This window comes from Saimiri boliviensis, chromosome 1 (genome assembly GCF_048565385.1).
Source record: "Saimiri boliviensis isolate mSaiBol1 chromosome 1, mSaiBol1.pri, whole genome shotgun sequence".
Lineage (NCBI taxonomy): Eukaryota > Metazoa > Chordata > Mammalia > Primates > Cebidae > Saimiri > Saimiri boliviensis.
The window spans coordinates 48883485-48897365 of record NC_133449.1 but is presented as its reverse complement, the minus strand read 5'-3'; the positions used below and the strand labels follow the sequence as shown (position 1 = coordinate 48897365).

The window sequence follows — 13881 nt, the reverse complement described above, 5'->3', positions numbered from 1 at the left end:
CAGACATTTTTTCCAGAAACTTGGGATATAATCCACGAATAAAACAAAGATCCTCTCCCTTATAGAGCTCACATTTTTTCAGGGAGGAAAATGGGCAATAAATAATAACCTTGATAAATAAGCAAGATGTATGCTATATTAGAAGGCGGTAAGTACTGTGGAAAAATAGATGATCAAAGGGTCAGGATGAGTAGGGAAGCAAGCTGCAATTTTAAATGATGGGCAGGGGGCATCAGAGATGGTTCCTTGAGAAACAAACAAACAAACAAAAAAAACAAAAACAAACAAAAAAAAGAGATGGTTCCTTGAGAAATGGCCTCTGATGAAAGAGTTGGGGTAAGGAAATGGGCCAAGTTGATACTCTCGGGCCTGGGGAGGTTCCAGGTAGAGGGAACATGTGGGAGAGGCCTTTGCCTTTTTCTCTGAGTGGGGTGGAAAACCCAGATCTATCAGGATTGCTCCAGCTGCCATGTGGAGAACAGACCTTAAGAAAGCAGGTGTCTTAACAGCTCCACATGTTTTTCTGCTATGTAAAATGAGTATTAAAAATGCCTAATTAGCCTGGGCAACATAGTGAGATCCCGTCTCTACAAAAAATTTGAAAAAAGCTGCTCATCCCTGTAGTCCTAGCTACTTGGGATGCAGAGGTGGGAGGACTGCTTGAGTGCAGGAGTTTCAGGTTACAGTGAGTCGAGATCACACCACTACACTTCAGCCTAGGTGACAGAGCAAGACCTTGTCTCTAAACACAACGAAACTGGCTAATTATCACAGCTTGCTATGTGATTCAAAGTAATCCTTTACAGAAAGTACTGTGGGCATTATGAACTAATTTGTATAAATTCCAGTTATTATTACTGTTTCTGTTATTACAAGGAGATTAATAATTATATGCAACTAACTAAAGTAAAAGCTAGCTTAGCTGTTTCCTAGATGTGCATTTTAAATATAAAATAAGTATTTTTCAAGAAAGAGAAGCCAGAAAGATCAACACAAGCCCACCATGTTCAAAGAAAGGCAGATCAAAATTGACATTGAGTTAGTAACTACTGCATGTAAAAATAACAACACAAATAAATTATAATAGGTAGCATTTCAATCATTCCTATAGGCAATCCTTGTGCCAAGGGCTTTACATACATTATTTTACTGAAACCTCATCAATGTTTTATGTAGTAGACACTGCTATTATCCTCATTTTATGTACAGAAGTAGAGTAACTTGCCCAGGGATCCATGACAGCAAAGTGGCATCAGTCTACATGCCAAAGTTGGAGCTTTTACCCGCTAATTTATGAAGCACTCCAGGCTGGGTGCAGTGGCTCATCCCTTTAATCCCAGCACTTTGGGAGGCCAAGGTGGGCAGATCACGAGGTCAGGAGTTCGAGACCAGCCTGGCCAACACAGTGAAACCCCGTCTCTACTAAAAATACAAAAATTAGCCAGGTGTGGTGGTGGGTGCCTGTAGTCTCAGCTACTCAGGAGGGTGAGGCAGGAGAATCGCTTGAACTCAGGAGGCGGAGGTAGCAGTGAGCCAAGATTGTGCCACTGCACTCTAGCCAAGGCAACAGAGTAAGACTCCATCTCAAAAAAAAAAGAAAAATAAAAGCACTCCACCAATGAACACCTGAAGCTAAAGCTCTTTGTAGTTCTGCTCTTTATTTTGAGATTTGGTTTTGCCCATGACAAAATACTTAAAAAAAAAAAAAAAAAAAAAAAAGGAGAAACTTTTTATTTTCAAATAACTTTAGACTTACAAGAAGTTGCAAAAATAGCAGTTACTGTGCTCCCTCCACCCAGCTTTTCCCCATGATAAGATCTTACATAACCATGGGATATTGATCAAGGAAAGTGACTTCCGTACAATATTATTAACTAAATTACAGACCTTATTAAGATTTTACCAGTTTCTGCTTTGTTTTATTTTGGGGAGGGAGAATGAGTGTATAGGTTTATGAAATTTTATGACAAGTACAGATTTGTGGCTACAGAACTTTTCCATCTTCAAAAAGTTCTCTCATTCTACCCCTTATAGAAGCATCCTAACCCCAAACCTAACCCCTGAAATTGTTCTGATATGTTCTCCGTTACCAAAATTTTGTCCTCTTGAGAATGTTATCTAAATGGAATCCTACAGTATGTAACCTTTGAGATTGGCTTCGTTCACTCAGAATAATATCCTTTGGAAAAAGTACTTCTCTGCTCATGTCCCTTAAAGAAAGCTCATACAACACAGAGGAAAAACAAAAACTTGTATCAAGAGGGAAAGGCACACCACCTTCCTGTTCATAAACAATGCTTTCTCAAAGCGGCCCAAACAATTGGCTATTTAAATCACTTCTCTACTTAACATTCCCTCAGTAGAAGGGGTCGGCAAAGTTTAGTTGGGGGTCAATTTCAGATAGCATGGTGTCTCCCTGTGAACACTCACTGCCTTATTTACATCAGCCTGTGAGCTCGGCACAAGGACCCCAAAAGCCGACTTCAGCACCTAGTTCCTCATACATGAATTACTGGGAGGGACTCAGGTATCAAACTAAAGCTTCCTCAAAATTAAAAATAGATTTAACTAAAAATAAGTTTTTCCATAGTTCTTTTGTAATGTTACAAAATGCAGACACATGGGAACAGTCAGCAACAAGCTGACTTGAGAGTAACCCCTGTGAGCCCAGCACAATCCCCACAGCCTGGGCCCCACACCCTTCCTCCCTGGACTTATTTTAGTTCTTACGTGCCAAGCGCTATGCTGGGTGATGGGGCTAACCTAATTAATAAATCATACATAATAATCACGTGGTTAAGGCCCGCCATGGTGGCTCACGCCTATAATCCTGGCACTTTGGGAGGCCAAGGTGGGTGGATCACTTGAGGTCAGGAGTTCGAGACCAGCTTGGCCAACATGGCGAAACCCCATCTTAAAAAAAAAAAAAATCACCTGGTTAGTAAGCCTTCTTGAAGGTCTGACAAATAAACACATAGTTTGTGTTTCAGTGCAATGGGGAGCATAGGAGTTGGGGAAGAGGCCTTGTGAATACACAGACATGGGGGTGACCAGGAAGGTTTTCAGAGGAGAGCCGTGATCGGTGTGTCAGGTGAACAGGGGTTTTCCAGACAATGAGAAGGCAGCTTGGCAAGAAGGCACAGTGCACTCATGGGCCTGTGAGAAGCTCATCAGGCCTCACAAGCAGGTTCCTTTGCAGGTGAGGCAGGCAGAGACCCTAGGAAGGTTAGGCTGAAGTCCCAACAGGTCTCAGACTTCAGGGTAAAATGGTAGATTTTAACCTGTATGTAGTGAGGAGTTATGCCAAGAACAAGAAGCTCTGTATTTTAGAAGAAACTCTTTACTCACAAGGTGGAGACTCACTCACTAAGGTGGTGGGGTAGGGGGATGAAAACAAGAAAGCTGGGACCATAGTTAAGAGGTGACAGCAACAGTCCTGATGATGAACTAGGAAAGCTTGAATTAAGGCCACGGTAGAGGAAGTGCAGAGGAAGAAATGAGCACAACTGACATTTGAAAACAACATACAGGGCCATGCATGGTGGCTCACACCTGGAGTCCCAGCACTTTGTGAGGCCGAGGAGGGTGGATTACCTGAGGTCAGGAGTTCAAGACTAGCCTAGCCAACATGGTAAAATCCCATCTCTACAAAAATACAAAAATGAGCTGGGCATGATGGTGAGTGCCTGTAATCCCAGTGGCTTGGGAGGCTGAGGTGGGAGAATCACTTAAACTCAGGAGGTGGAGGTTTCAGTGAGCCGAGATGGCGCCACTATGCTTGAGCCTAGGCGACAAAGCAAAACTCCGTCTCAAAAAAAAAAAAAAAAGAGAGAACAGTGTACAAATCTTGATGATGATTGCTGGATGGGCAAGAGACGAACCTGGTTAAGTTTCAGGTTTCTGGCTTAAATACATGATTACACCTCCAGGCTTTCACTTCACTCTATAGCACCAGCTAGACCATCTTTGCTATCAAACAGGCATTTAATAAATACTGTCACTAAGAAAAATAAAGCCAGCAGCCCCACTTTCCAAACCCTTCACAAATAGGATAACTGCATGAGCAGTGCAGTATACGGCGTATTCATTTAGAAAGTAGAATTTCAACTCAGCAGTTTAAGTAAGAGTTCTTCATTTACAGACACATTTGTCACTACTCTGAAAACTCTAGAAAAGCTGGTGAAATGTTAGTGAGGATTTCCATGATCATGGTTTGGTTTTGGGTACCCTATGGTCCCTGATGGAGAGTGAATTAATCATGCACTCCCAGATCCAGAAGCACCTTCTAGTGAATGCTGCAGCAGGTGCGTTTTTACAGGTCATTTCTACAACTACCACATGCAAGGCACTGAACCAGACCCCTGAAGATGTGGCCAAGAAAAGCCTCAGTTCCTGCCTTCGACAGGCTCCTTGGTCTCATGGAAACAGGTGGAGGTGTAAATCAGATATTCTGACAGATGAGAGTATTTGCCATCAGACCAGCAAAAACTCAGGACTTAATACTATGCATATAAGATACAGGGTACGTATTACCATATTCTACCAAAAAGATTGCCAACTGGCAAGTCTTTTTTGGAGGGAGATTAGAATGTATCAAAATTTACAGTATGTTCACTTTTCCCTTCTATTCCCCTTTCAGATATCCCTCCTGAAAAAATACAGATGGTGCTCACTTTGGCAGCACATACACTAAAAGTGGAACAATAAAAAAGATTAGTGTGGAGCCATTGACTGGATGGCATGTGGTACTGTGGATTCCATGAGTGTGTATGGTAGGAAAGCAGATACACTCGGTACCACCACCCTGTGCACTGGTCAGCTGGACAAACGTCTACAGTTAACTACGCTGGATAGACTTTAGAGCAGGCGTCCCCAAACTTTTTACACAGGGGGCCAGTTCACTGTCCCTCAGACCGTTGGAGGGCCGCCACATACTGTGCTCCTCTCACTGACCACCAGTGAAAGAGGTGCCCCTTCCTGAAGTGCGGCGGGGGGCTGGATAAATGGCCTCAGGGGGCCACATGCGGACCGCGGGCCGTAGTTTGGGGACGCCTGCTTTAGAGTTATAGAAGTCCAAAATAAACATTTTTGGACCCTATGTTTTGGCTCATTGGTTGAATCAGTGCATGTAAGAATTTGATGAGATGCAAATGAACCAATAGTTCTTGTGACCAACAGGCTGTATGTTACAATTCTATTCTAACTATTTAGATTGTTAAGGGTTGTGGTAACACCCCATCTGGGCACCCAGGAAGGAGAGCTAAGCAGACCCCCGGCACAATTAATGCCTGAAGAATATCTTACCACTCATTTATTTCCTTTTATATGTAATCCTTCTATATAAATATATATTAGTTTATACTCGGAGAAATGTCTAGAGCAGGCCCGGTACAGAGCATGAATTTAGGAAAAAACAGCTATACATATATAATCATATCTTGTTTACAGTTGGAGGAATGTCTAGAGCAGACATGGCACAGAGCATGAATTAGGGAAAAACAGATATACCAGGACAAGAATCAATGGCCCAGGCAGTAGTGCCCCTGCCTGAAAGGGCATGTGCTACATGGCAGGCCAGCCAAGGTGGCAGCATTCAGTATCATAAAGATACCTGCTGTATGGCAGGCTTGGAGCAAGAGTCACTCCTCTTGTAAAGGAGTTGCAGCATCTTGCATCCAGTTCCTGTGGAAAGTTGGCCTCTGGCAGGCAATCCCGTGGGCATCCGAGTGTTTAAAACCCCTCTGGTATAATCGCACCTTGGTGGTTGTGAACACTGTCAGCTCTGTTGCTATGTACTGACTCAAAGCATCCTCCTGTAGAAATCACTGGAAGCTGACAGCAGGTGGCTGTATATCCTGTCAGCTCTTTAGCTGCTGTGCTGACTCAAAGCATCCTCCTACAGGATTCTTTAGAAGTAGCCTGCCCCGGCCGGGCGCGGTGGCTCAAGCCTGTAATCCCAGCACTTTGGGAGGCCGAGGCGGGTGGATCACGAGGTCAAGAGATCGAGACCATCCCAGTCAACATAGTGAAACTCCGTCTCTACTAAAAATACAAAAAATTAGCTGGGCATGGTGGCACATGCCTGTAATCCCAGCTACTCAGGAGGCTGAGGCAGGAGAACTGCCTGAACCCAGGAGGCGGAGGTTGCGGTGAGCCGAGATCGGGCCATTGCACTCCAGCCTGGGTAACAAGAGCGAAACTCCGTCTCAAAAAAAAAAAAAAAAAGTAGAACTGTGGTTAAAAAGGGTGGGTGGAGAAGGGTGAGGGTGAAGATTGGGGAGATGTTGGTCAAAAGGTAGAAAGTTTTAGTTTGTAGGATGAATAAGTTCTAGAGATCTAATGTACAGCAGAGTTAACAATAGTGCACAGTATATTGGAAATTTGTGAAGAGGGTAGATCTTAATTGTTCTCCTACACTCCCTCCCCTGCCACCCCCCACAACATAACTATGTGAAAACAGAGCAATATGAATTAGCTTGGCTGTAATAATCAGTTCACTATATATATCAAAACATTACATTGTATACCTTAAATACATATAATTCCAATTTTAAAATTAAAAAAATACAATTTAACAAATGGCTTGTAAGACCCGTAACTCAAAAACTACAAAAATTGCTGAAAGAAATTAAAGAAAACCTAAATAAATGAAGAGGTATAATATGTTCATCAATCGGAAGGCTCAATATTGTCAAGATGTCATTTTCTTCTAAACTTATCCATAAATACAATAAAATTGCAAACAATCACATCAGGCTTTTTTGTGTAAACATTGTCAAGTGGATTCTAGGATTTATATAGAAATGGGCAAAAGATGTGAAGTGACACTTTACCAAAAAAGAGACATGACTGATTAATAAGCACATGAAAAGACACTAAAATCTTTTCTAAGTCTTGTATAAAATTAGGCATCAGGGAAATGAAATGCAAACTAAAATCACAATAATCCACTAGGTTTCAAATCCACTAGAACATCTACACTTGAGAAGACTGACCAAATCAAATGTTGGCAAAGATATGGATGGAGCAACTGGAACTCTCTCATCCACTGTTGCTGGGAATGAAACATAGTATACTCACTTTGGAAAACCATTTGCTGCTTCTTTAAAAGAACAAAGCAGGAGGCATCACACTACCGGACTTCAAACTATACTACAAGTATACTACTACAGTAATCAAAACAGCATGGTACTGGTACCAAAACAGAGATTTAGACCAATGGAACAGAACAGAGGCCTCAGAGGAAATACAACATACCCACAACCATCTGATCTTCGACAAACCTGACAAAAACAAGCAATGGGGAAAGGACTCCCTGTTTAATAAATGGTGTTGGGAAAACTGGCTAGCCATGTGCAGAAAGCAGAAACAGGACCCCTTCCTGACACCTTACACTAAAATTAACTCCAGATGGATTAAAGACTTAAACATCAGACCTAACACCATAAAAACCCTAGAAGAAAATCTAGGCAAAACCATTCAGGACATAGGTGTAGGCAAGGACTTCATGACCAAAACGCCAAAAGCAAGGGCAACAAAAGCCAAAATAGACAAATGGGACCTAATCAAACTCCACAGCTTCTGCACGGCAAAAGAAACAGTCAGTAGAGTGAATCGGCAACCAACAGAATGGGAAAAAATTTTTGCAGTCTACCCATCTGACAAGGGGCTGATATCAAGAATTTACAAAGAACTAAAGCAGATCTACAAGAAAAAAACAAACAAGCCCATTCAAAAATGGGCGAAGGATATGAACAGATACTTTACAAAAGAAGACATACAGGAGGCCAACAAACATATGAAAAAATGCTCATCATCACTGGTCATCAGAGAAATGCAAATCAAAACCACATTGAGATACCATCTCACACCAGTTAGAATGGCAATCATTAAAAAATCGGGAAACAACAGATGCTGGAGAGGATGTGGAGAAATAGGAACACTTTTACACTGTTGGTGGGAATGTAAATTAATTCAACCATTGTGGAAGACAGTGTGGCGATTCCTCAAGGACCTAAAAATAGAAATCCCATTTGACCCAGCAATCCCATTACTGGGTATATATCCAAAGGATTACAAATCATTCTACTACAAGGACACGTGCACACGAATGTTCATTGCAGCACTGTTTACAATAGCAAAGACCTGGAACCAACCCAAATGCCCAACGATGATAGACTGGATAGGGAAAATGTGGTACATATACACCATGGAATATTACGCAGCCATCAAAAACGATTTCACGTCCTTTGTAGGGACATGGATGAACCTGGAAACCATCATTCTCAGCAAACTGACACAAGAGCAGAAAATCAAACACCGCATGTTCTCACTCATAGGTAGGTGTTGAACAATGAGAACACATGGACACAGGGAGGGGAGCACTACACACTGGGGTCCGTTGGGGGGAAATGGGGGAGGGATGGGGGGTGGGGAGGTGGGAAGAGATAGCATGGGGAGAAATGACAGATACAGGTGAGGGGACAGAAGGCAGCAAACCACACTGCCATGTGTGTACCTATGCAACAATCTTGCATGTTCTTCACATGTACCCCAAAACCTAAAATGCAATAAAAAAATAAAATAAAATAAAATAAAATAAAAAAAGAAAGAAAGAAAAAAAAAAGTTAAACATGTGGGCCGGGCGCGGTGGCTCAAGCTCGTAATCCCAGCACTTTGGGAGGCCAAGGCGGGTGGATCACAAGGTTGAGAGATCGAGACCAACCTGGTCAACATGGTGAAACCCCGTCTCTACTAAAAATACAAAACATTAGCTGGACATGGTGGTGCGTGCCTATAATCCCAGCTACTCAGGAGGCTGAGGCAGGAGAATTGCCTGAACCCAGGAGGCAGAGGTTGCAGTGAGCCGAGATCGCGCCATTGCACTCCAGCCTGGGTAACAAGAGCGAAACTCCATCTCAAAAAAAAAAAAAAAAAAAAAAAAGTTAAACATATGACATATGAAGCAGCAATTCCTCTTCTAGGCATTTATCCAAGACAAAATAAAAACATTTGTCCTCCAAAAGACTTGCACTCAAATATTCATAGCTGCTTTATTCATAATAGCCAACTGCCATAAATATCCAAAATGTTCACCAAACGAATGGATAAAACAAATCAACACATTAATACAACAGAGTACTATATCAGCAATAAAAAATGATATACTGGCCCGGCATGATGGCTCACTCCTGTAATCCCAGCACTTTGGGAGGTGGAAGTGGTTGGATCATTTGAGGTCAGGAATTAGAGACCTGCCTGACCAACATGGTCAAACCCAGTCTCTACTAAAATACAAAAATTAGCTGGGCATGGTGGCAGGTACCTACCTGTAGTCTTGGCTACTTGGAAGGCTGAGGCAGGAGAATTGCATGAACCCAGGAGGTGGAGGTTGCAGTGAGCTGAGATCATGCTACTGCACTCTGGCCTGGGTGACAGAGCATGACTCCCTCACAAAAAATAAAAAATAAAAATAAAAATTATATACTACTAACAAATAAAACATCATGGCTGAATCTCAAAGATACCACACTGAGTGGAAGAAGCCACGAAAGTACATATGACATAAAAAAGTACATATTTTATATTCCATTTTTTGAAGTTCAAGAACAGGCAAAATTAATCTGTGATGACAGACATCAAAACAGAATTGCCTATGGGAGATGGTGACCCAATGGAAGGGACCATGAGGGACTTTCTGAAGTGATGGCAATATTCTATATCTTGATTGAGGTGGTAGCTACATGGGTGTCTACACTTAAGAAAACTCACTGAGTTGTACAACTAAATTCTATGCATTTAATCGTATGTCAGTCTTACTTCAATGAAAAGAAGTCTTTTGTTATGGGATTTCAGCGTAATCATCCTCGAATTTGAACGAAGAAGCTACTTACTAATTCCCTAGAAAAACTCAAATAAAACTCAGATGAAGGAGAAAAAACCATAACATTCCTCCTGAAGTCATGGGTTAGAAAAGTGATTCAGAGTTAATAGATAGGGGCTGGCATTCACTTACTGATCCATCCCAGGCATAAATAATTACTGAGTACTACTAGAGTCAGGCTCCACTCCAGCCACTGGCTGTGCAAAGGTGAATGGGAGAGAGAAAGCCCTTGTCCTTACTGAACATACATTCTCTAAGAAGCTAGACAAGGAGACCAAACCAGTACACTGGGTAATTAAAGACAGTGACAAGCGCAACGGAGGAGTACACAGGAATATGGGATTGGGAGGAATATGGGATTGGGAGTGCACAGGAATATGGGATTGGGAGTGCACAGGAATATGGGATTGGGAGGAATATGGGATTGGGAGTGCACAGGAATATGGGATTGGGAGTGATCAGGGATGGCTCCCTGAAGAAGTGGTGTTTGAGGTGGGTCATGGAACAAAGGGCAGATAGAAGAACACTGCAAGCAGATAAGAGAAAGTGCAAAGGTCATGAGACAGGAAAGAACAGGATGTGCCTGGAGAAGTGAAAGACAGTCAATGTGACTCGTACCTAATGAGCAGGGAGGAGAGCATGGGATGGGGCTGGGCTGGATAGATGGGTAGGAGCTAGAACACGTAGCCCCTAGGGCAAGAGTAGGAAGGACTGGGTGACAATCTAAGACAACGGGGAGCTACTGTCGGGTTTTCAGCGGGCAGGTGATGTCATCTGTTGCTGAGGAGGGTGGATGGGAGTGGGGACAAGGCTGGGAGCAAAAAGACCCAGTTAGGAAGTTACTGCAGAGGTGATGGCAAGAGCTGGCAGTGATGTGGACCAGGGTGCTGGTAGCAGGAATGGAGAAAAGACAGATTTCAGATGCATTGTAGGAGCAGAACTGACAGAACTGCCAATGCCAACATGAAAAATGAGAAAAAGGAAGGGTGGGAAAATGGTGCTATCATTCACTAAGATGGAGAATTCTGAAGTGGAACAAGTCTGGGGTGGAAATTAAGAGTTTCATTCTGAGATGCCTATGTACCCAGTAAGTGACAATGCCAAAGAGATGGCTGGATACATGAGCATGCAGCTCAGGAGAGGGGTCTGGGCTGGAGAAGTAAAGTTCAAGGTCATTTCTTATGTATAGTGTTAAAGCCAGGGGCCCAGAGAAACTCTCCCAAAAGGAAGCATCTCATAGAGTAAAAGAAGGGGGACAAGGATTGAGCCCGGCCATTCAAAACTCTAGTCAATGACAAATGAGGAGCAATGAATTGATGTCATTCAATGAAATGGAAGCCAAGACAGTGTTTCCAAAAGTCCATGCTATGTCCTGAAGGCCTAGAACAGCCTCAGGCATGCTGCAGTCACTGGAGAATGGAAACGGAGGGAGTGTGGTAACCTTGCCTGTTGCTGAAAGATGCAGTCAGAGGAGCCATAGAAGAGCCCACTGACTTCGGTGCATGGGAAACGTCAATGGTATTGACAAGAGCATTATCAGTGATGTGTGGGACTAAAGCTGGGGCGCTTTCATTTGGATGGAAATCAAGATGATCATGGAATATGCATTCAGCCACAATCCCACAAGGACTCATACTTCCTGCAATAGCTCCCCATGACCAATCACTCTCTTGGTGTCAAATCCACTGAGGTATTCATGTCAATGATTCCATAAACACAAGACCTTCCCGGCCAGCAAGGCCATAGGTGCAATGGGAGATGTGAGCAGGGCTCCTGCTGCCTGGGCTCAGTGATTCTGGCCAGTTCAATAACTTAACCCTATATACCCTCAGAGGGCCCTCACCTATTTCCCTGCCTTGGCCTGTGAATTCTCACACCTGTGATTCCCACCTGCCTTCCCCTCTTACATGGTCCTATAATCCTGCTGCCACACCTACGTTTTCAACTGTCTCCACTGCCTGCTAGTGGTGCACAGCAAGGATCACCAAACTTTTGATCCCTTTCACTATTAGAGGATAAATCAATAAATAAGCCCATGGCTCGAACTTACCAGGAACAGTTAGCACAGAGGGGGATTTTTCAGGCTGTTTGTTAACACGGCTGCTGTTTTGAATCCAGAAAATGCTGATGGGATCAGGCGGGCCCACAGCCTGACAGGTGAGGTTAAAAGCTGTGTTTCTGGTGACATTCATGCTCTCGGGCTGCTGAGTAAAGTAAGGAAGTCCTGCAGAAAAAGCATTACGTGAAAGAATGTTTCAGATCTGAAAGCAGAGACAGAGCACAAAGGGGAATGGAAACTGGACTAGAACTTGGCAACAGATTTATTATTTATTTATTTATTAATTTATTTATTTATTTATTTATTTTCTGAGACGGAGTCTCGCTCTGTCACCCAGGCTGAAGTGCAGTGGGCTGATACCGGCTCACTGCAACCTCCAAGCAATTCCCCTACCTTAGCCTTCTGAGTAGCTGGGATTACAGGTATGCACCACCACCTCTGGCTAATTTTTGTATTTTTAGTAGAGATGGGTTTTCACCATGTTGGCCAGGCTGGCCTCGAACTCCTTCAAGTGATCCATTTGCCTTTGCCTCCCAAAGTACTGGGATTATAGGCGTGAGCCACTGCGCCCGGCCTTGACAACAGATTTCTTTACCACCTCAGTCAGGTCTGTATTCATCAGTTTTCACCTCCTTAAACTGAATAAGAAAGAGCACAGTGGCTAATTCCTGCCAGTTTACCTTAAGCCAGCTTTCTAGGATGCTTTGCCAAAGGGGCTATAAATAGTGATTCAGAACTGGTTTTACCAGAAGGCAGGCTACAGGCAGTTCTTATATCAGGTGTTGCTCAAACTCCTGGGACTGACTGGTTGGCAGGTTTTCAGTATTTCTTACCAAAATAAACAGAGTAAAACAGAACCATGTAATAGATCTGTCCATGGTATGAAGACAATCTATTGTGTATGTGACTTTCAGATGAGTCACAATGAATTTTAAAATCCACAGCCTTGTCTAAGGCTGAGTGCTTTCCAAAGCAGATTCTCATGAAAACAGTATACACATAATTGCAGTTGCAATTCTAAGATCTACTGTAATTTCCAAAATGAAGGCCCCAAGGAAGCACAGAGAAAGCCAGTCAGTACTTATTTGGGGCAGGTGTCAAAAATATAACAAGTTCAGCTAATTGTGCTCTTTTGGGGATTGGGAACTCACAGATCTAGATCCAGCAGGAATGATGTGGCAGTTATATGAAATAAAATTATTTTGTCCTGTTTCAAGGATTTTTGAAACTCTATTTGGACTTAACATGTTCCTGCTCTGGACATTTTTCTGGGATTCTGACAAATAAAATTTCCTCTATAAATATTTTTTCCCCAGATTAGCTGCAAATGTAGGAAACCCCCTCTCTGGCTGATGCTGATGTAACCCTGAGAAAGAGCTGTCCAGCCTGCGATGGGCCTAGAGCAAAGGTCCTGAAGAGACTCCTCTGAGAGAGGCTCTTCCCACTCTGTCTTCCCCACTCACTCCTCCTCTTTCCTTCCATTCGTGCTCCCTGAGACTTCCCTCCACATTGGTGTTCATTAAGTTGAGGTTCACAAAAGAATGGGTAGCGCAGCAGCCTTTTAGTGGGAGATGTTTCTGATTGAAAAGCTAATGTGACTTAATGGTTTGGCTAAGAGGGGCACCTCAGAGAGGAGGGACACCTCAGAGAGCAGGGACACAAGCACCCCAGAATGCAGTGAGGATGACTACTGAGGGTGATAATAAAGATGCTTCCTCCTTGCAGCCCTCCCATTGCAGAACCAGGCATGCAAACCCCCGGACTCAGGGCACCAAACCCAGGACCTGGGCTCACCTGTACATCAGCTCACATTGCCCATTAGAGTTCAAGTTCCTTGAGGGCAGAGATTGCCTTTTCCTAGCCTGATGTCTCACTTCTCACCCCGACAGACAGTATATGATGTCATGGAATTTCTCTGAACCATGCACCTGACACATAC

The 13881-nt window shown here is 43.2% G+C and overlaps 1 protein-coding gene across 2 annotated transcripts in view; it reads right to left on the bottom strand.

Moving 5' to 3' along the window:
* The window catches only part of MERTK (MER proto-oncogene, tyrosine kinase), a 134917-nt gene that overhangs the window by 74435 nt on the left and 46601 nt on the right, over positions 1–13881 (bottom strand). For both annotated transcript variants that reach the window (XM_003942489.4, XM_074397038.1), the window contains exon 4: positions 11934–12107. In XM_003942489.4, coding sequence (XP_003942538.1) covers positions 11934–12107 — 174 coding nt within the window. The remainder of the gene's footprint in view (positions 1–11933; positions 12108–13881) is intronic.